A 22,930-nucleotide genomic window follows, 5' to 3' on the forward strand; every position below is an offset into this window, starting at 1 on the left:
CCTGGGCCCGGGCGTGGCGGCCGCGGGGAACGGGGCGCAGGACTGGGTCAGACCGCAGGGCCCTGCCCGAGGGAAGAGCCTGTGCAGCCGCAGAACGAATGTCGCCAAGATTTTGTTGCTTCCGAGTTTTCCTGTGGTGACTTGATGCGGGCAGTGGGCGGGCACTGACCTGAAGCGTGAGGAGACAGACGGATGAGCAGCGCGGTGGCATGTCTTCCTTTCTGTGGAGACAAATGTCTTACAAAGAGGCTTTAAAAACTCCCTGTTGCTTATTTGAGATCGTTCCTTTTGCCAGGGTTCATCTCCACGCCGGCTGTTACTCGGCTGACCTCAGAGGAGCTGATTCGGATGCGTAACGAGCTCTTCACCAAAGAGAAGGAGAGGCAGTTATCTCTCTATCCACGGATAGAGAAGATCGAAGTAAAATACGCTGGGAAGTCTCACCCTGGCAGTGTGTTTGTCATGAACAAAGCTTTGTCTACTCCATACAACTGTGCCATGCGTGAGTGAATGGACTTTTAAATTAACGTTGCACCCGTGGTGATGAAGGATGTGCTGCCAGTTGAAGTACTTGTCAGCCAAATTTGAAATCTTAATACTGATATTTTAGTGACCCAGGTAACAGACATGCATTCGGAATATTTGTAGTTGGTATGTTTTAATATATATTTGTACTAAAATACATCAGCATAAATTTGAGTTATTTTTGGAGGCTCTATTGACACCTCATCCTTCCAAGTAATTTGAAAAAGTGAAACTTGTATTTTGTTGTTACAAATGCAGGGATCTAAGCTGCTGACTCAGGGGAATGTGGTTAATACCTGTGTAATACTTTTTGTACTTTCTTTAGACTTAAGTGAGTGGCACTGCAAGAAATCGGTTCTAGCTCTTGTGGATGGTGAAGTCTGGGATATGTATAGACCCTTGATGAAATCCTGTGAAATTCAGTTCCTTACTTTCAAAGATGAAGATCCAGAGGAAGTAAACAAGGTGAGTCTGTTTCTTATCCCATTGTAGGCAACCCTAATTGCGACCACTTGATTCTGTGTGACTCTCAGTTCCATGTATTTCTGCTTTCTTGAGCTTTATTGTTGTAAAAGTTCAGATATTTTTATTAGTTGGTTGATATGTCATGGTTTTCATTAGCTGGGCAAGGGTGTGGGCTAGGTGGTGTGTGGGCATGCCTTTCAACCTATATTGTTGTTGTATTCTGTGATTTCAGATTTAAATATCTCCAGGGAAACTTATGGCTTGCATTTTAAGTGCAGATTTGATTTTTTTTTTTAATTGATTCCATGTGGAGAATCATCTCCAAATAGAAGTTTGAATACTAAAGAAAGTAACGCTTGCATTGACAGCTAGGTTTGTGTGTCAGTTAAATGATGCTGTTCTTTTGGAATAAGTAGCAGATGTTAATCTGGCATGGGTTGTTAGCATCTAGGTAATAAATCTTCTTGGAAATTCTCTCTGCAGGCCTATTGGCGTTCCTGTGCCATGATCATGGCATGTGTGTTGAAGCGAGCATTCAAAGATGAGTACTCAGTGAATCTGATTAAAGCTCCACAAGTGCCAGGTGATATAAGTGTCTTATTTTGAAAGTCTTGGTTTCCACTGCTTCTTAAGCGAGTGCCTAATAGTGTTATTAAAAAAAAGAAGCTTTTTTTCCCCCAGTGTTTGAAGGTACTTCCCATTGATATGTGTCTTACATGCTGTTGTAGCCTTTAGTTTATAGTAGTCACACCGAAAACAATTTTGTTAGCAAAGTGCAGAAAATTGGTCTGTGTGGCAACTGGATTTCGGACCACTTAGGATGTCATAGGCTGAGTTAATAACTTCAGGACATAACATTTCAATTGTGAAGTTACATGAGTAAGATATTTTGAAGATGTGATGTGCTTCTGTGAAATATGCTTTAATAAGTACATAACCTTGTGAGCACAAGTTACGAAAAATTGTGGTGTATGCATAAAGTAGGAAGATTATAGAAGTACAAAGAGGGTTAGTAAAATGTCATATGACCTGATTCAAGATTTACAAAAGTAAGAAATACAGAAGAGAGAAGGTTATTTAAATAACAAAGTCTGCAAGATTTGATATATAAGAACATCACGTGGAGTGTTCCTAGAATTGATTCCCATCAAAGCAATATTAGCATTTGCCTGGATTGCCAAGTGTAGAGTGGATATTTCAGTTCTACCAGGATTTGGAATAGTCTTGCATATACTAAACTATATTGCTTTACTATAGATACAGAAGTAGTGTGAGCTTATGTCATAAGCTTGATTTTTAAGATAGCAATATCTGAATAAGTATACAGAAAGAGTACTCTGACAACTGCCACAGAAATTTGTATTGCCTTTATCAGAAACTGGTGCCATGCTTGTGTCATGGATAAACATTTTATTTCAGTTCTAATTTCTCTATGCAATAAATTCCTCTTTACAATTTAACAGTGCAGATTTACTTCAAACCTATGATGTGTACAGAGGAAAACTTGTTCAAAGTTTTCAAAGTGGTATTTTTTCTTACAATGTTAGATGCAGTTTTGAGCATTATAACTTTTTCACTTTAGTGGAGTTGTATTATGCTGCTACTACATTAAGATTAATTTTAGATTACTTTCCCATTCAGTGAAATGAAATGAAAATGACACAGCCATAATCTGCTGTTTGACTGTATAATCACAGCTGAAAATGTATATTTTATTATGGGTTTATGAAGATAATTTGGCTTTCTTCTCAGCCATTTAGATATAAGAATATATTATGATGAAATACACACCTGGTTACAAACATTAATATTTTTCTTCTTGGAATTTCAGTGATCTCTGGAGCTTTCTGTTATGATGTGATTTTGGACAACAGACTGAATGACTGGAAACCAACAAATGTAAGCACAGTAACTACTTGTCCAGTGGTTCTTTCTCCATGGGGGAGAGACGGCAGTGAGGGTTGTTTGTTTTGTTTTGTTGTGGGTTTTTTTTGTTGAGTATATCTACACTAGGATTTATTTTTTTGAGGTTAGGAGTACTCTTTGGAAACTAGTCTCTGCGTTTACCACATACTGGCTCTCATTGCAGAGTGCTGTCAGCACACAGGCTGGGTTCCTTTCAGATGAAACTAAACCTTGAGCTGCTTACAGATATGAGGTCTGTGGGGCTAGAGTAACTTCTAGTCTGAAATACAATTGCACAAACTGTTGATGTGGCAGCTGGGACCTCAGTGCCATCTTTGTTACTATACAGATTTGCCCCTGCTCTTCCCCGGTAAAGTAGATGGAATCATAGTCTTTGTGTGAGTAGAGCCCTCTGAAAACAAAAATGTGTGTAATATGTGTATTTTCACCTAGTGGTTTACAGCATAATCAATTTATTGTTGTAGAAGAAATGTGAGCATGTGCAGCTGAAGCTCTTCTCAATAGCTTTCTTATTTTTCATGCTCTTCAGTAGATCTAATAATCTAAACCCCCTAAATCTCATAACTACTTGGTGGTTGGTATAATCACAAATGTTTCTCTTGTCCGGTACCTGTTCTTGTTCTCATGCCCAAATATCAGCAGAGGTGTGTGTGGCTGACAAAGCAATATTGGTACAATGCACAAGTTTTCTTCAATATGATTTTGCGGTTAAAGTAACTGAGTTTGAAATATTTTCTACATGGCGTCATAAACATAATTTATCCTAATAACAATTTTGTATTTATCAATAAATCTGAGTAGGCAGAACTTTGGATTCCAGACCAAGGTGATAAATTTCTGTTTATTTAAGAGTTACTTTTTTTCATTTGATTCCATCATGATAGAGATAATTCAGAAGTGTAGTCATGGCTCTGGGAAACAAGATATACAGCTGAATATTAAAGAGTAGCAAGACTGTATAAGTATATAATGTTAAGAAAACCTAAGAAGTTTAATTTTAATTAATATATATGTTTTTTATGGAAAAATGCCTATTAATGTGACTGGGCATTGAATCAGTCTGTTTAAACAGTGATGGTCTGTAGAAACCTCTTGCTAATAAGCAGTAAGAGTTACAATCCTGCAGCAATATTCTTATATTTAGGGTTTATAGGAAATGATCTTTTTTGTTTTGACTAATATTTAGTGTTTTCTATGCATTGCCAATTCGATGCAGCTGTGAAACAGTGCTGACAGTTTTATATGCATTAACTATTTTTTAGGACAACTTCCGTTCTCTTACAAGGGACGCCAGTAAGCTCATTCATAAAGACCTGCCATTTGAAACACTGCATGTTGAAGCAAAGGTAGCACGTGAAATGTTTCAGCATAACAGGTAAGTGTAATTTAAAGTTCATTTAAATCTCTGCTTAGTTTTGTAAATCTAAAATGAGATATCGTGGGTGAGGTAAGAAGGTATTTCTTCCACTACTCTGAACACCCCTCCACTCTATTTGTCACGCTACCTTACTTTGTTTTTAATGTTCTCTCCAGAGGCAACACCAGGCACCTTTGCTGAATGTAGTTTGCGACAAAGGGAAAGACTGTAGATTTCTTTGTGTAACAGTATGCTTCTAAATTTCACGTCTTTTAAGTGGAAGCTCTGGTGTTTAGACTTGATGTGCTGGTTATTCTCAGCCTTTGCTGAAAGGCTTTCATATTCAAGAAATGTAGAATTTTTTGTAGATTTTTTTCATGACTTTGTATCTTCAAATTAAGATTTGATGAAATGCAGGATTTGAGCTCTTCAGGAGAAAGATGGGTAAAATACTCTGGCCTGTTCTATAAAAGAAGACTTTTTCCAAACATTTCAGTCTTCTTTACTAGAAGAAACATGTAAGCAGTGTTTTGGAAAAAAAAATTCTCCAGTCCACAGCTTTTTGGCAGTTGAAGAGAGGTGAGGGGAAATGAAAAAAGGATTTATCGTTTTGTGAACAAAACCAAAACTATGCTAAAACTAAAATTGCAAAAATAACTAGTGTTTTAGCTTAATAATGAAGATTATATTAATGTGACATATGGACTAGTGCCTCTTGGCTCTGTTGGCTAGCAAACCAGGTGAGACCTGACTTCTTATAATAGCTTTAGACATGTATTGTGTATTTATGTGTGTGGCAAGAACACACTTCTGCCTTGCAGGTGACCTGCTGTTGAGGACCACACGTTGCATAAAACCATTTTAGGTGATCTGATGCTGTCTTATAGTCTTAATGTAACTTGAAACACTTACTTTTATTTGAAGCAGTAGGTTCATTTTATCTTTCTGAATAAAACTGCTTGCAGAGCATGGCCTTTCTGTAACATATACATAGTTTATTCTAGTCTATCATATTCTACTTCAATTGGAAGGGACCTACAGCGATTAGTCCAGCTGCCTGAGCAGTTCTCAGGGCTGACTAAAAGCATGTTTTTAAGGACATTGTCTGAATGCTTCTTAAACACTGCAGGCTTGGGACATTGACCACCACTGTAGAAAGCCTCTTCCAGTGTCTGACCACTCTCTCAGTAGAGAAATGCTGGCTAATGTCTATTTCAAACCTCCCCTGGTGCAGCTTTCAGCTATTCCCATGTGTCCTATCACTGGATCCCAGGGATAAGAGCTCAGCACCTCCCTCTCCATTTCTCCTGAGGAAGCTGTAGAGAGCAATGAGGTCACCCTTCAGCCTTCTTTTCTCCAAACTAATCAAGCCCAAAGTCCTCAGCCACTCCTCATGGGACATTCCTTCCAGCTTTGTTGCCCTCTTCTGGATGCATTCAAGCACCTTCACATCCTTCTTAAATTGTGGGGCCCAGAACTGCACACAATACTCCAGGTGAGGCTGCACCAGTGCTGAATATACGGGGATAGTTGCCTCTCTTTACCAGCTGGTCATGTTACGTGTGATGCACCCCAGGATGTGGTTTGGTCCTGTGGCTGCCAGCGCACACTGCTGGCTCACACTGAGCCTGCAGTTGACCAGCACCTCCAGATCCCTCTCTGCAGGGCTGCTTTTCAGCCACTCCTCTCCCACTTTATACTTGTGCCCAGCATTACTCTGTCATAGGTGCAGAATTGGGCATTTTGACTGTTAAATTTCATCCTGTTAATCATAGCACAGTGTTCCAGTCTATCTAGCTGCCTCTGCACGGCCTCTTGTCCCTCAAGACAGTCAACAGCACCTCCCAGTTTGGTATCATCAGTGAGCTTGCTAATGGTGCATTTAGCTCTTTAATCCAGATTGTAGATAAAATGTGTTGAATGGGACTGGTCCTAGCATTAAACCCTGAGATGCAGCCCCATTCACTCCAACCATTTGAGCTCTTCCCTTCAGCCAGTTCTTCAGCCAGTGCAACATGAACTTGTACGTTTCACATTTGGACAACTTGTCCGAAAGGATGGTGGTATGAGGGACAGTATAAAAAGCATGACTAAAATCCAGAAGAACTACGTTCACCCCCTTCGCTTCATCCACTAGGCAGGTGACCTTGTCATAAAAGGATATGGTGTTGATTAAACAGGACTTTCCTCTTATGAACCCATGTTGACTCTGCCTGATGATTGCATTATTCTTTAAATGTCTTTCAATACTACCCAGTATAATCTCCTCCATAAGTTTTCCAGGAACTGAAGTTAGACTAACAGGTCTGTATGATGTGCTTTATGAAACATGTCAATACATATTGTCATGTTTCACTCGAACTGCTTCAAAGGTCACAGAAATGTGAGCATGATTTTTCAAAATGCTTTTTAGATTTATCTCTTAAGGATTCTTATAAGAACTAGGTGTTAAAGGTGAGAATTTTTAATTTTTTTTTTGTCTTATTCAGATACAAAATGGAGATGATAGAACAAAAAGCTTCTCAGAATATGGAAGGAATTGTAACGTTACATAGGTGAGCAAAATTGAACTCTCATTCTGCAATGATTCACTGAAAAATTTGATTATATTGCAAGTACTCTCTGCAAGTGAGGAGAGTAAGTTGCTTATTATGGTTTTCAGTTTAGAAATCACTTGCATTCCTTGTGGTCTGTTGTCTGTCTGAAGTTGTTGTTTGAGTGGGTGTTGTGGTTTGGTTTTTTTGCGCAACAGTTGTTTTGTGATACTTAACACTTGGTGGATCTCACTTAATTTCTGTTTCCTTCTATGTTAAGGTGAGAATTCTTTAATGCTTTGAATACTTTTACATAAAATCTACATAAATCTCTGGAGCTTGAAAGGTTGAATAAAATACAAACCAAATACTTGTTTGAAAACACAGTTTAGCATTGCATAGTGTATTTTTCTTCCAAAGTTGTCTATGTCTTCTTAAATGACAACCTGCTTCCTTGTAGTGATGGAGATGAGAACAGAGCTGGCTCCCAGGATACCATGTAAGATAAAAAGTTCTTAGGCTGGAGGCAGGAAGCCTGTATTGTACCTTGGGCATATAAAGCTATTTGTGACTAGCTTATGCTAGCTAGTGTAGGTTATTCGGTTTTCTAGATGTATAAGTTGTTCTGCATTTGATTTTGGAGTCCATATCTCTGTAAAGGAGTAGGTGTCTTTGCATTGATGGTTCTTGAAATTTTAGAATTACGTTGTGTCTGTCCTTTCTCCTTCCTTCCACTCTCTAGTTTGCTCAATAGGAGGGAAAATGATCTTACCTATTGATTTCTGGGAGAGGTTTATTCTGAGTATTCTTTTGCTGTACATCTTTTTATCTCTCACTTTTCTTACTTGATTTTCAGTTTTCCAAGAGCTGGAAGTAAAATACCTGTGTAGGTTGTAAATGCTTTACTGTAGAAAACGTGTGATCTTGGAGGCAAATCCTTTTTTGGTGCATGACAGGGTTACCCACTTTTAAAGCCAACACGGCTTCAAAGTTATGTTAAACCTAGGATCCTCTTTTTAGACTCAAGGTTTTAATTTCTTTTGTTAATTTTAGGAAATTGTGTGGCCTGTCCTTTTCCTTCAGGAAACCTAGAAATGCTGAAATGAGGATTTGTTTAGATTTGGTTTGGGATTTGTGTGGATTTACTTTCATCACTTCTGTAGATAGGAATTTGCTAATCAGAAATAAAAACAAATAGACTTGCACTTCTTTCTGAATATATTTGACATAGGTATTTTTTTTTTTTCTCCCATCAGGTTTGGTGACTTCGTAGACGTTAGTGAAGGCCCTCATATTCCAAGGACAAGTTTCTGTTTCCAGTATGAGATAACGGCAGCTCATAATCTTCAGACTAACCAGTCTGAATTGATAAGAAGGTTCCAAGGTGTGTCCCTGCCAATACATTTGAAGGTAACTAAACCATTTTGTACAAGTTTTTCTTCTTTAAGTCAGGGCATTTGGCTTACTTTCTGATATTTATTATATGTTGTGCTGGTAGCCAAACATAATTCAGAAGTAAGAAGAGAAGCAGAAAGTGGAGACCCATGATGATGATGACTGTGGCAGATATTTGGTTTTCGTGGAACTATTATGGCTATGAAATCAGAACTAGAAAAGCTTGCATCAGAGTGCCCTTGATACTATTTTTCAGTATTGAAAGTGTTATTTTCATTGTGCAATTTCTGCATGGCTATTTCATTCACTTGGCCTTAGTTGTGCATGTTAACTGAAATTGAGGCTGCTGACAGTGTTTATTCAGATGGAGAAAAGAGCAAAACTTTGAATTTATACTCATGATAAAGGATACCATTTAAAAATCTTCCATGACACCAAGGTAGAACTTAATAACAAAGAAGACGTAGCAGTAATCAGTCTTAAACAAAGGCTTTGCAGAACTGTAGGTGGAAGGAGGAGTTTTTCTTCCCGTTCCTGTTGACTTAAGTGGTTTTGACCTGTGGTCTAGCACATGTGCTGCTGACTCAGTTGGGGAAGTCTTAAAGAAACAGGTGGGCACTGGGTTCCATACCTTATCTTGGTGTACCCTTCCTCATCATAAGATTGTATTTCCCATTTTTGCTCATTACCCCCTCAATGGTTCCACACAATGAGTGGATGTGATCAGCAGACATTTATTCAAGCCCCCCAGAGGAATATGAGGACACTGAAATCATAAGCTGTAACATCTGAATTAGGGATTGTTATGTTTTTTTGCCAGCCTTCCTAAACATTTTTCAGAATCTGTTATCTGGTAAGATATTTTTTCTGCCTTCGCTGACATACTTTAATACATTTAATACAGGCTCACCACACCGTGTGGCACAAACTGCTGGAAAGATCAAAGAAGCTGGTAAGTCTCATTAGTGGTGAAATACAGTTTACCAAAAATAAAGATACGCCTTGATAAGAGTTAAAATTGAACTATTAGAGGCGAGTAATATATTCAATAATGGATCTTTAGGTATGGGAAATGCTCACAGATGAAGAAAAATCAGGTGCACAAGATATCTAACTGCTGTGTGGTAGAGGATGTGCTAGTACTGTTTCTGAAGTCTAGTATTGTACCATTTAAAAAAAACCATGCAGTGTTAAATTGATAGAGTTTGTCCTATTAAAAAGAACCCTAAGCAAATTTTGTAAGACTTTCCATCTATGACTGAAGCTGTCTGGTTCTGAGAATTCCATATGCTTTCTGTAATAATCTCTCTACACTTTTATTGATTATTACTTTAAACTATATTAGCATTTTTCAAATTAATCTCCAGAGGAAATAGTGGTATCACGTGTGTGAAATTAAAACTATTTTTTCCTGTTTTAATCATAAACATGAAATAAAAAACCTAAAAATTTCCATAATGTTTTTACACTTGCCTTGATTTTAAGTAAGAACAAATTTCCTGCCACAGGTGTGAGAAAGCACATGCAAATATGTTTCCTATAAGTAAATGGAGGAATAAAATCCAATACCACTGGGTAAGCCTAGGTGGAAGTGACTGGACATAAAAGGGAATGCTATTTCAGTAATGCATAAATAACACTAGTTGGAGGGTTTTTTTGCCTGTTTAAAATCCTACATGGAAAGTAAGAGTTTATTCTACCTTCTACTAAACAACCAGTGTTTCAAAGTTGAAATATACTTACCAAGAGGAGTTTTACAATGATAGTGTAAATGCAAAAGGCAATTGTTTAAGACGGGTGGAACTATGAAATATCATAAGCCATCTATAACTAGAGACTTAGTATCAAGGCACGCTTAAATGTAGGAAATCTTCATAAAAATTATACAGCAGATGTTTTGGAGTCTTGAGGTAAAATATTTTACTTATTTGTGTGGCAAGAGAGAAAAAGAAAAAAGCTGTATGTCTGCTGAAACCTGTTAGCCAAGGATGTGTTCAGAGCCTAACCCATTATATTTTTCTATTAAATTAGTTAGAGAATGCTTGTCATTCAGGTTGTTTAATTTTGGAGACACTATTTTTTTTAATAGGCTGTCCTTTTTTGTTAACAGTGATAGGATGAGGGGAGAATCCCCAGGGTCAAGGAGCGAAAAAAAATAACATAATGGATGTTTCTGCAGGTCACTGAAGAAAAGCATTTGGAAGCAGCAGCAGAACATTATGAGGCAAAAGATGTAACTGAAGAAGGAAAAACTGTATCCATTTAAATTAACTTCAACCTCTAAATGTACATAATAAAATGTGTATTTTTACAAGACTTGTTTCTGTTGCATATAAAAATGTATTGGGTAATTAGTTTTAATTTTGTAGACCTCAGTCATGGATGGCTGTAAAGCCATTATCAACTGTTTCAGTCCACTTTAAAAAAATTGCTATAAAAAAAAAAGAAGGGGTAAAGATAATCTTTTACTTGCAATAGCTCATCTTGTAAGTTACTGTGGTTCTTATTTAAAAAAAAAAAGTGTCTGTATGGTATCCTTTGATTAGTGCATTTTGGCCTACAGACTAGTTGAACTGGCAGCTCAAAAGGCCATCTCCTTTATTTTGGTATCATTTCAAGACCCCTTACTTGGTCTCCCATGAAGAAAGTATTTATTTCTAATTTCTGACCTGATGTGTTTGTTTCTTGCTGGAACTTTCCAATGAAATTCTACTATGTTTCTATTGCATACTGCAATAAAAAATAATAACTTAAAAAAAGGAAGGAAAGAAAAGAAAATAAAATCCCTTTCAGAAGCTTATAAAGGGTTACAAAATACTATTTTCCTCATTTTGATTTTGTCAGAATTGAAACGATACTGTATTGTGTTTCTGTTTCAAGACTCAATTCAGTAGACCACTGTGCAATTGCCATTGCTTTACTAATACAAAAATAGCAGAATGTAAAAGCTGGAGTTGTTTGAGTTTAGTATTTTCTGCTGTACAAGTGCAGTTAAAAGATTATTTTCCAGAACAGTACCAGAAATTTAGTCTCTTAGTTGCATCCCCAGTGTAGTAAGATTTATTATGCATTTTCTGTCTTTAATATTTAAATACGGTGACTTCAATTAAATTTAATAAGGGGTTTTTTTTAGATGGTGTTTTCTGACATTTGTATTTTCATCCCTAGCTCATTCGAGCTGGTTCTTATTTTGTTAGAAAATATTTTTATTACTAATTAAAATCCTTTATCTGAATTTCAGCCCAATTAACTATTTTTACCATAAACTGCATGACTTGCTTTCTAATCAGTTGACACTACTTTTGTAAGAGCAGGGTAGCAGTTCAGTGCAACATTTTTAGATAAGGAAATCTTACCTAACTTAATACAATTAAATAATAAGCAAGTAAATACTAAAACTGTCAGAACATTGAAGAAATACAAGTGGTAAAAGTAGCTTTTGGTGAAATTGCAGAAATCTGCTTAAGGTATGTGTTAAAATATGTTTGCTGCTATGCATTTCTGCGCTTAGTGCTGTCTTCAGCTGTTCATTTGCTGGCATGCAGTGCAGTTTGAAGTCCATCGGTATGTTCATGGACTAAGGCTTCTAGTTTCCCGTTAAATACGATGCATCTTCTAAGTATACCCCAGGCCCTCTCAGGCTACTTGAAAAACTTGGTGGCTTTTTTTCATCTTAATTAATGTTGCAGAGGACTTCTTAAAATGGTATCAGATGCTTGGTTTTTTAAGTAAGATTTTTTGATTCAAGGTTTACTTAAAGAATATACACACATTCTATATACACACATTCTATTTTTAAGACTGTAAATGATGGTTGCTCTGAACTTCAAATATTTGTGTTTCCTTTAAACCTAACCTTCTGCAGTGTGCTTTGGCTTTGGAGCTGTTGCTCTGGTGCTACTGAAAAAGCAGGCAGGCAAACATTGATTCCTGTCTTGAGGAACACAACATTTTCTGTGTTTTTTGTGTCGGGTTTTTTGGGGTTTTTTTGAGGTACCTTCCATCTATGATTAACAGTGAAGTTAGGCCAGTGGGATCTGATGGTGGTCTGTTTAGAATCTTAAGGCATTTGTATCACCAGCCCGCTCAGTCTCTTGATGTCTGCTCTGTCTTTTGGGAATCCAGAATTCCTCCTGGATTCTACCACCTGCAGAGCAAGGTGACAATGCTGCTTCCTCTTAGGAATTTTTTTAACTGTAGCAGGAATTTCATCTTTCAGAGTGTCTACATTTAGGCAGTTCCTCTACACCTGATGACCTCTCCCCACCCAAGAAGGAAAATTTGGGGGGGAAAGAAAGGATTGAAATGAAAACAGATTGAATAAAGCAATAATTAAGAACTGCTAATCCCAAATCTAATATAAAATACACAATGTTATACCCAGGCCATGTGGTACTTTCCCAGCAGTGACTAGCAAATGTCAAACACTGAGCACTGCAGCTCCAGCAACAGTGGCTACAGCAAACATGGGAGCAGGTCTTGGGCAGGATGATGGTTGAGACTGCCCAGGGTCAGTGGCCATTGAGGAAGAACCCTGTCCCCAGCAAACTTCTCAGTAAGCCATGAAAGTGACTTTCATGCATGGAATACTTCTCTTGGCCAGCTTGGGCCAGCTGCTTTGGGTTTTACTTGTCCTGGTCTGAGCACCTTGTGAGCTCTAAGCACTTGAAGGCCTTGGTCACTATGGAAATGCCCATGGATGGCCACAAACTAAACAAAAATGTCTTACTAACTTTGGCCTTGCAGAATCAGCTGTTGTAGTCTTTTGAAAAATTGCAGCTTCCCTCAACAGAAAATTTATTCTATAATTCTAACCCAGTGAAGCCAGGACAGGGAGCCTTTCTGTATTTTTTTTTTTTTTGGAGCAGGGAGGTACTTGGCTTCTCTAGCGTGCAGTGTCAGAAACAGTTTAGAAGGGATATAGCTGCACTGGAAAGTCTGGAGAGGGAATTTCCCTTTCCTGACCCTTATGGGTGTAAGGCTGGCCGAAGACTTGACAGCAGAGGCTGGGGAACCTGGGGGGCTCCCGCCGGCAGGTGGGAGCAGTGGCCGCAGGAGTGGACCCGTGGGCACCGGGGTGAATCCCCACGGAAGGGGCTTTTGCAAGTGAGAACTATGTTACTAAAAATGCTCTTGAGGGCTGCTAGCTGAAGTTTACGGGAGATTTAACTTCCACTCTTCCCTGGAGGTCTTTGCATGAAAAGGTGGAAGCTCAAACTTCTGCAGAGCTTGGTGCTAGCTCACACAAAGGTTGGGGCTCTTCAGCCTGAAGAAGAGAAGGCTCTGGGGGAGGGAACCTTATAGCAGCCTTCCAGTACCTGAAAGGGCCTACAGGAAGGTTGGGGAGGGGCTTTTCACCTGAGAGGGTAGTGATAGGACAAGGGGTAATGGTCTTAAACTGAAAGAAGGGAGATTTAGGTTAGACATCAGGAAGAAGTTCATCATGAGAGTAGTAAGGTGCTGGAACAGGTTGCCCAGGGGGGTTGTGGATGCTCTCTCCCTGGAGGTTTTCAAGGCCAGGTTGGATGGGTCTTGTGCAGCCTGCTCTAGTGTAAGGTGTCCCTGCTCATAGCAGGGAGATTGAAACCTGATTGTCTTTAAGGTCCCTTCCAACCCTCACCATTCTATGATTCTGTCTGGACTTCTGTGGGCTGCAGAAGGCAGGTCTTCCTTTGGAAGAGATGCAGCTAGAGGATATCTTTGAGAAGTGCCAGAATTCTCGCAGACAACAGCAGCTGTTAAAAGAGAACTGGGTAATAGAAGGTAGTGTCCACTTCTTTCTTATACCAATATGCTGGTGACAGCATTTTTCCAAGTAGATGTAGATTCAGTTCTGCTAGGAATTCAGAGGCATTTGCAGAGGGAAATATCTTGGGGTTTTTGGGGGTGATAGATCACAAGGTATTGTGCGTACTCCTTACCAGATCTGTAAGAAATGATGCCACTACTCAAAAAAAGTCCTGGACATTTCTTGGATGAGCATGAGCACGAATTAACACAATACTCTGTGCTTATGACAGCAACAGAGCAACAAGGAGACCTGTCCCAGAGCTCACACCATCTCTGCATTTCACCATTAAGTGTTTGCATATAAAATGCTGAAATTGACTACCAAGAGGGATGCTACTGCAGCTAGGCTAGACTAATGCTTCCTTTCTCTTTTTGGCTTAAGGATTTCTGTACTTTAGCTGAGCTGCAGGGTGGTACCAGCCTGGCTGGCTATGTGGGGCTGTGCTCTGACATATACCCAGAATTATAGCTGTGTAGCAAACTTAAAGCAAGGGGGTAAAATAAAATACCAAAATGAGCCTGGGTATGGCAAAGCCCTGGCTGTGGATTCTAGATGTGTATATGATTTTCTGCCTACCATGGGGCCTGGGCTGATCTTCCACATTGGAATTAACCAAAAGAGACCAATGTCAGGTCAGTTTAAAAACATAAAAGAAAGTAGATACTGTTATTTCTCTATACTGAATCCTACAGATTCCAGAAACTGCTGGGATTAGGGGAGGTTAGATGGACAAAAGAGATTGCAGAATTAAGACAAGTCCTCTCCTTAGTTATTTCTCTATTAAATGGCTTTTCAGGAGTAAAGAGGCAGTTTTTACAGTGTCTGTTCAGTAAAAGAAATGCAGAGCCAGCTAAAGGTAAGAAAGAATCTAGGAAGCCACCATTCTGCAACATACAGATGATGGAGAAGGGGAGTGGGTGTGTGATTTAGGCCAACATACATGAACAGAAGATGACATTGGCCAGATTCTGGTATTGAATAAATAAGGAAGACATTTTTAAATTATGAAGGTGGTGTCCTGATTTTGGCTGGGATAGAGTTAATTTTCATTAGAAGCTGGGAGAGCACACAGCTAGGATAGCTGACCCATACAAAGGTTAAAGCTACGTGGTGTCTTGATCCTAAGGGGTGGTGGTAGGAAGGTTGAGCTGAGTAATTTTCAGTTTTGTATGCACATTATCTGACCAACAGAGATATTTTCTCCAGAGAAATATTCTGTGATTCTTGTTATCATGGATTTTAGAGATAGAAAAGTCAATTATGATGCAGTCTGACTTCCTTCTTAACAGAAATAAGTGAATGTCAAGAGAAAGTGTTGTGTTTGTTGTTTTTTTTACCAAGGAAGTGAAACTCTGCCCTGGGAAAAAGAACACATGCAAGGGATAAAAATGCTCAGTCATCACAGACAGCAAGTCCTTTTATGACAGCAGCCAGAATAAGCTTCCTTTTCTATTTTAACCTCTGGCAAGAAGTAATCTCTTACTGCTATTTGGTAGCTTGTCTAATGCTGTATCACTCAGCTTATCACAATACTTTGTCATATTTGACAGCAGTGAACTTGCTAGTGCAGCTACATTTATTTTGTTAGGTTTTTTGAGAAATCCAGACACAGGAGCTCAATATCACAAAGACATTTGATGTGAAGTGTTGGCAGTGAATATTTCTTGAAGAATACCAACCATCTGAAAATGGTAATGCTATCATGCTGTGGTCTCTCACAAGATTTAACCCCAGTCACAGACAGCATTAACATTTTTTTCAGAGTAAAACGAAAACTTGAGTTTTAAAAAATATCTGTTAATATAATAGTTACAATTTAATATGCTGGCTTTTCTGGGCAATCAGTTGTGCAGAAAAATACATATTTACATCTGCTATCTATTTCTTAAGTTTGCAGGTTACTCAGCTTACGCTTCAAGGAGAGAAAATGTGAGGGAACATACATTTGATTTTATGGCATGACTACAAATCAGAACAGTGAGTGTCAAGGTCCATTTTCTATCTTAATATACCTTCTATTGACATGTGTCTATATAAGATAGATGGTACTGTACTCCATGTACACCACTCTCGTGTTCCTTAAAGCCTCTGAAGAAGGGGAAGAAGACTTGGGTTGCAGGCTTGGGGTACTGTGTGGCAAATGAGACTCTTTTGAAGGCAATGGGGATCCAAGGGAAATATGTAGTGTTTTCCTTTTGTAAGTGCAATTGACATAATAAATGTCATAATTTAATTCATACTCCTCTTTACTCTATACATCCCATGGGGAAATTAAAGTTGTGGAGACATGTTCAAGAGCATCTCCAGATTTCTGCACTTCACAGAAATATTCCCTCTGAAATTGACTTTCCATGTCAGTCATGCAGCCAGATGCTCTGTAAGTAGTCCAACCACACGGGGCAGTGCCCGGCTCACTTCCAGTTCTCTGCCAACAGCACCACGGAGAAGACCAGCAGCAGTGACCTGTGAGCCTGGGACTCTCCAGTTCCTAGGGGCTCAGGGACCACCTTGGCCACATTGAGAAAACTGATGCTGCCAAACCTTGCCTCAACTGGAGAGGGAAATCAAAATGCACTGTACTTACACCATTGTCCAAAGAAATGTCTATCAACTCTCTTTCTCTCTTTCACCACAGTTTGCTCCTGACTTTCAGAGCTGTTTTTCCAGCAAAATACACTTTTCTGTAACAAAATGTGCTTCACCACATCGAGAATTCCCTTTCAGAGCTGTGGCTCTGACTTTGGAGAGGATGAAGATGACTTTTGCTTTTTGGTGGCTATGGCTCCTTGCTGCATGCATCCCCAGGGGAGCCACTGAACTTGCAACCTGAGTTGGAAAACATTGACACCCTGCAGCAGTTCTGTCTGAGTGGAACTATCATATTCAGTGAGACTGTTCATATGTGAGACAGTTTTATATGTGAGGCCATTGACTCATAAGAGTCTGCAGTCTCAAGATGCTCTGTAATCACACCTTATGCTGAGGCTTCACAGTCAAAACACTGTGAACAGGAAAGGGTTTATGTATTGATAGAGTACAAGCATTAACCTTATTTCTTTTAATAATTAAAAGTGAGTACTTTGAGGTTTTTTGTTTCCCCTTCTGCTCCCCCATCAAACTAATGCTTCATAACTAAACTATTCATTAAGCAGATATAATTAAAGCAAAAGAGAGTTTTAATGACTGTCTCTGTCACTTAGTTTTTGTGCATTCAGTATCTATTTTGACCTTCTGTAAAATGACTATAACAATACTTTCCTATCTCTCTGAAATTATCAGAGATTTTTTCTAAAAGTTTGGAATACACCTGTAATCCTAAAATAAAATAAATATGTTTTCATTTTCTCCTAATGATCCATTGACCTATTTCTCCTGATGAACTAACAATTACATATCAGAAAAGCATTTTCTGTTAGATTTTCTCATGTGTAATACAATTCTATAGTAATTATAGTAATAGAATGCACAGTTATATATGCCAAAAGTTTAATTAAACATTTTTATTTCCTAAATAAAACGAATAAATGAATTTTTTTTTTTTTTTTGTGGGGAGTAAAATCAGAAGATCTGAAAAGCAATAAAACAAAATAAAACCATGTTGCTGTGCTCAAAATATCACACATTCTGCATCCTAGAAAGGACTTACTGACACATAAAGCTGCTTTTCCCCCTGCTTTTTCCAGTGCCTTTAAACCTAGCAAGCATTCTAGCAAGCATGCTTATATGCAGAACAACTCATCTTTTTACACATAGAATGGAGGTTTTCTCAGCAAAGCACTGACTGATTCATTATTTCTCTTCTCCCACAGCAGCAGTTTGTTCCATGTGAGTTCTGGTAAGAGGCATGATACAGTGTTAATGCTAACATGTAGGAGTCAGTCAGAGGTAAAAACCCCTATCACGATTAGCATTAACAACATACAGCCTACAGAAGAACTCCAGAGACTGGAGTATGAGACACAAAGAACTGAAACCACTGGTTATTTCCCCTTGATACACCTACAATGAAAAGAAAAAAAAAAAAAAAAGAAGACAAATGTGTATATGAAGAATATTTCTAAGAGAGGAGAAACAGCACAGTGAAAATGATTGTACTTAGTTAACAGGAACCATCTGCTGTACAGTCAAACCTTCATTGTTTTAGTTATAAGAGAACTAGAGAACAGGAGTATATTGACTATTCTTCTTCTCTGAAGGACTTGCATTATTCTGCTATACTGCATTTGTTTGTGCTGCTTTACTTGCAATGAGCAGGTGGAGCATGGTCTTGCATAATTTTGTATCCTTTTAGATATCAGTAAAGAAAGACTTCTAATATCAGCCAAATTACTCAAAATATTAAGAACCTAACAGGAACAAAAGCAAAATCTACTTGAGTTTATTTTTATTTCGGTAAGACAAAATGCATATCAGGAGAGCTGACTGTTTAACAGGATATAAGAAAATGAGATAAAAAGATAATCATAGTTTCACCAGTATGTGGTGTTTGTGATTAAGCAATTAATAATAATTTGGATTCTGGAATATATGAGTGCTAAGCAGAGATTAAACTTGTTGGACAAATATAGTTCCTATTCTAGGATCTATACACATTTCTTATACCCTTGTTCCAGTAGGTTAGAGTGAGATTATTGTGAACAATTGTCTGTGTTGAACTTTACATCATTTGCTAATCGCGTCTTAACATTAACCATTCATTGATGCTTTGACCATAAAATTAGTAAGTGCTGAATTTTCTTTTACCAAAGTTAAACATTTTTTAAAAATTCCTTCAGTCTTCTGTGAACTCTATCCTAAACAGATTTAGAAAGCAGTATTTCTATGAAATATTTCAAAAATCTGCAAAAAACCCTGCATTATGAAGTAGAAATGTATTCAGTAGAAAACAGGTTAGAGAACCCTCATTATATATCCAATTATCTGATATTTTATTACAATTCTCAGTTACTTACATTGGTAATAAGGATGGAATAGTTGAGACAGTCATCCCAAGCAGGTTTACCAGGCAGGCCTAGGTAATGCCCAGTTAGTTGTCTGCTAAATATGTCTTGACTGAAATATATTTTCCTTTCTCCATCTTTTTAAAATAAAGTATCGTCTCCTGGGCAGGGTTCAGAAATTGTTGAATGTTGTTTACTTTCTGTTTGGTCTCCCAGCAACCACTTTTAAAAAAACAAGACAAAACACATTTACTGTTGTTTAAGAAAAAGTAACAAGAAAAAACAGTGTGGGAAATGAGACATTATATAAGACGCAATTTTGGAGATTTTTTTTGTATGTAAATTTGAAGAAACTTATGTACTTTTATAACTTCCCTACTCGTACTAACACATGTTTTAAGAGGAAGTTAAAATGTCATAGTAAGACTGTGATCTAATTTAGAGATTTTAGGGAAATTACCTTTCACTTTGTGCCACTCTAAATGAAACCAGCCAAGTACATGGTTGTGATATGTAAGTGGCTAACGAAAATTCCAAGATGAATATAAAATTTTGGTAGGCAGAAATAAGTGGTTTAGAAATTTCCAGACCTCAAATTTAAAATGATGATTCAGAGCTCTCTTGAGTGTTTAGGCTAAACTACTGAAGTCAGACACTGAGACCCATGGGGTAACATTTGCATTTGTGGGCAATGAAGTGAACAGTTTCTAAACCTCTACATCAATAGTCCTTAATGTTGTATGTGCATATGTGTTATGTGTGTAAATATTCCTTGTTTTTTGTTTTTTTGTTTTTTAAGAAAGCAAACAAATTAACTATGTTAATAAAAGGCTATTGTCTTATCTGAATTTGTTGTGGATTGAACCTGCTTTGAGCAGGGCTTTGGATTTGATGACCTTCAGGGATCCTTCAAACATAAATTATTCTCTGAATCAATTATTGTACTTTTAACGTCTCTCAATAACTCCTTATTCACTTGTTGTCACTTAGTGGGCATACATCTCTATGAAAGGCTTGATGCAAAACGTCCTCTTGTTGGGACAGTAGATTTGGCTTCATGAAGCTTTGGATAAGGATCACACTAGGCAGTAGAACAAGACATTTGCTACAAGAAGCAAATTTTGCTACCTCTGAGTCTGATGCCCCAAGAATATTTGTAGAACATGTTTATAAATTTGCACTCTCTTAGATGTATTCCTGGTTGCTATTCCATGCTTTCCAAACCCTTGCTAAGTTCCTGGTTGCTATTCCATGCTTTCCAAACCCTGATCCTTTCATATCTTTCTAGAGTTTGCCAGAGACTCCTATGGGTTTTGCTGAAAAAAGTTAATATTTTTATTTGTGGTTTGCAGCAGCCATTTGTGGTTGATGACACTTGTCTCTTCGGTTTGTCTTCTCTGCATTTGGTCTTGGAGAAGGGCTGTTTTTGAAATCAGTCACTGGAATAGATCTAATAATGTTTTTCTCTAAAGAAGCTGAAGGAGTGCTGTGCTTGCATATGCCTACTTGTAGCACTGCGGTTGAGCAGTGAGGGAAGCAAGAGACTTCAGGCAGCATTTCTCTCTGCAGCCTTTCTAGAAAAAGTGGGTAAGTGGGTAGCCAGAACCACAGACAAGCCTTTGTCTTTGGTGCTTTTCTACTCCCATGATATTGGACTTATGCAATGGAATAGTTTTGCCTAGGCTGGCACCCTAACATTTTAATTTTGGGTTTAAAAGCTGCATAGCACCTCCAACGCTGCAAACTGTTTTGCTTCTGTGTGCTAAAGGCAAAACAAAAAAATAATTAAAAAATATCATGCTTTATCAGGAAGTGGTGAGAAATGACATGCGTTTCCTCTTGCTGAACCTTTGTAACAGCCTTTTGTACCCCTGTCAGATTTCCATTACATGAACAAATACATACATTGCTGCCTTGCTTCTCACACATATCTAAAAATGTGGCCTTCCCATCAATGGAAATGGTGACCATTTACTCATGCTTAAATATAATAAAATAAAATCCCCTATTATTTCCATTGCAACATTAAAAAAAGAAAAAGCTAATAAGATCTGGTGTGATTTCCCTCTTCCTCTTTCTAACACTCTGTCCATTTAGTCACTAATGTCAGAGTAACACATTTATTCTTCCTACCTTATCTGCTGACATCTGATCAGCAGGCCCTATCCACTCATCTGCTTCTTTATTCTTTCTTCGTGGTAGTGACCGCAGGCAGGTGTGTGTTTTAACTTTATTTTCAAACTTCCTATCTGCTTTCAATGCTATTGCCTCCACAGAAGCTGCCCATATCAGAATTGATGTCTTGGGCTAGATGCTCTACCCTTTGATTATTTTATTCCTGTTTGTCAGTGAGACATACATGAAAAAGTTGTCCCACCTTGCCTTTTTGTAATTGTTCTTTCTTGGTCCTCCTCCCACCTCCCACCTCCCAGATTGTACTCCCTTACTGTACTTCATCTACTTGGAACAGGCTTCTTAGAGAGGTCATTGATGCCCCAACCTGTCAGTGTTTAAGAGGCACTTGGACAATGACCTTAATAACATGCTTTAGCTTTTGGTCAGCCCTGAAGTGTTCAGACAGTTGGACTAAGTGACCACTGTAGGTCCCTTCCCACTGAAATCTCTATTCCAGTCTACTTCTCCTCATGCCTTTTTACAGACCACCCTCCTTCAGACAAATATTTTACATCCATAGTTCCTCTCTCCTATTTCAATTACCTCCTAAAGGTCAACTTCTGCTATGGCAGCTTCAGGAAATCTGCTAGTGCTTTCTGAAGAGCCTGTGAGACAGCTGGGATAAACTGAGGGGCCAGATGACTTATTTTGAACTAGATGCAATAAAACCAAAAGTACAACCAGTAAACCTTGACAAGATTTTCTCTGCTCTGGTATACAAATATGCACATATATTTGATTTCTTTTCTTTGTGATTTCTTTAGTATGTGACAATGTTTATCTTAATTTCTGCTGCAATATTGATGCAACTGATTGAGACCTCACTGAGACCTGTGGAATTACTGAAAAGTAAATGTTGAGTTGTACTTCTAGAGATTACAGTAATTTTACTCTGCAATTTATCTTCAAAAATATGTAATATTTGACATAATCAGGTATTTTTGCATTTCATGTATTAAAAAAAAAAATAATCTATGAGTTATCAAGGCACTTAAAAAATATGTTAAAATGTAACTAACTCGTTGTTGTCTAGCCTAGGACTTGATTTGATCAGTGGAATATCAATGGTTAATCAGTTAATCCACACCATAATGTCTATTCAGATTCCTTTCAGAAGGAGTACCACAAGTACAATTTAAACATTTTAAACTACTTAGTTTAAATGTGACAAGTGCTCATTTCCCCACCTGTACACTTGTGCATCATTGGACAGCACTCAAGGGTCTGAGTGGACTTGGACTAGAAGCATCCAGCACAATGGTTAGTCTAGTTTTGTGGTTATTAGGCAGTTTTGCTCCTCCAGTCCAAATGACTAAATCTTGCTTGCCTATTGGTTAACTAGAGGGGATCTTTTGTCATGAATCTGGAATAAAACTCAAGAGGACATGCCAGCTTTGATAGTACTTCCCAATAGAATTTTTTAATGAAAGCCACATGCAGGCTAGAAAAGTAATTCCAACTGTAAAATTTGGTAGCCAATTTAGAAAAGTTAAAAGGTTTTTTCAAAACAGAAAAAAATTCAGAACCTTGCCTTCTGGAGAGCCTCATATGAAGGTGCTTAGGGTTGGGCAATTATCTCTGTTATGAATCCCCTTTTCTGTGGGAAGGGTGCAAGAGACAAAAGGCAGGTCACCAGGGCTAGAAATCTGCAGTGCTCATGCACGTGTCTATGTGCACTCACAATCTTGTTGGAGGAATCAGACTGTGATAGAACCCCAAGCCTGATGCTTTGAAGTTAAAGAATAGTAACCCAAGCTGACTGCACTAGGTTTTAAACAGACCTAGTGAGCCCCAGTCTTTTGTCTCCCTTTGCCTGCCTATA

At 38.1% G+C, this 22,930-nt stretch overlaps 1 protein-coding gene across 1 annotated transcript in view; it reads left to right on the top strand.

Moving 5' to 3' along the window:
- MRPL39 (mitochondrial ribosomal protein L39) overlaps positions 1-10,497 on the top strand; it is a 37,512-nt gene extending 27,015 nt beyond the window's left edge. Inside the window, exons 3-11 of the mRNA XM_009995440.1 lie at positions 296-502; positions 851-990; positions 1,474-1,573; positions 2,822-2,889; positions 4,179-4,291; positions 6,763-6,828; positions 8,064-8,217; positions 9,107-9,154; positions 10,382-10,497. Coding sequence (XP_009993742.1) covers positions 296-502; positions 851-990; positions 1,474-1,573; positions 2,822-2,889; positions 4,179-4,291; positions 6,763-6,828; positions 8,064-8,217; positions 9,107-9,154; positions 10,382-10,468 — 983 coding nt within the window. The 3' untranslated portion in view covers positions 10,469-10,497. The remainder of the gene's footprint in view (positions 1-295; positions 503-850; positions 991-1,473; positions 1,574-2,821; positions 2,890-4,178; positions 4,292-6,762; positions 6,829-8,063; positions 8,218-9,106; positions 9,155-10,381) is intronic.
- Positions 10,498-22,930: the final 12,433 nt, after the last annotated feature.

This window comes from Chaetura pelagica, unplaced genomic scaffold (genome assembly GCF_000747805.2).
Source record: "Chaetura pelagica isolate M959 unplaced genomic scaffold, ChaPel_1.0 scaffold23, whole genome shotgun sequence".
Lineage (NCBI taxonomy): Eukaryota > Metazoa > Chordata > Aves > Apodiformes > Apodidae > Chaetura > Chaetura pelagica.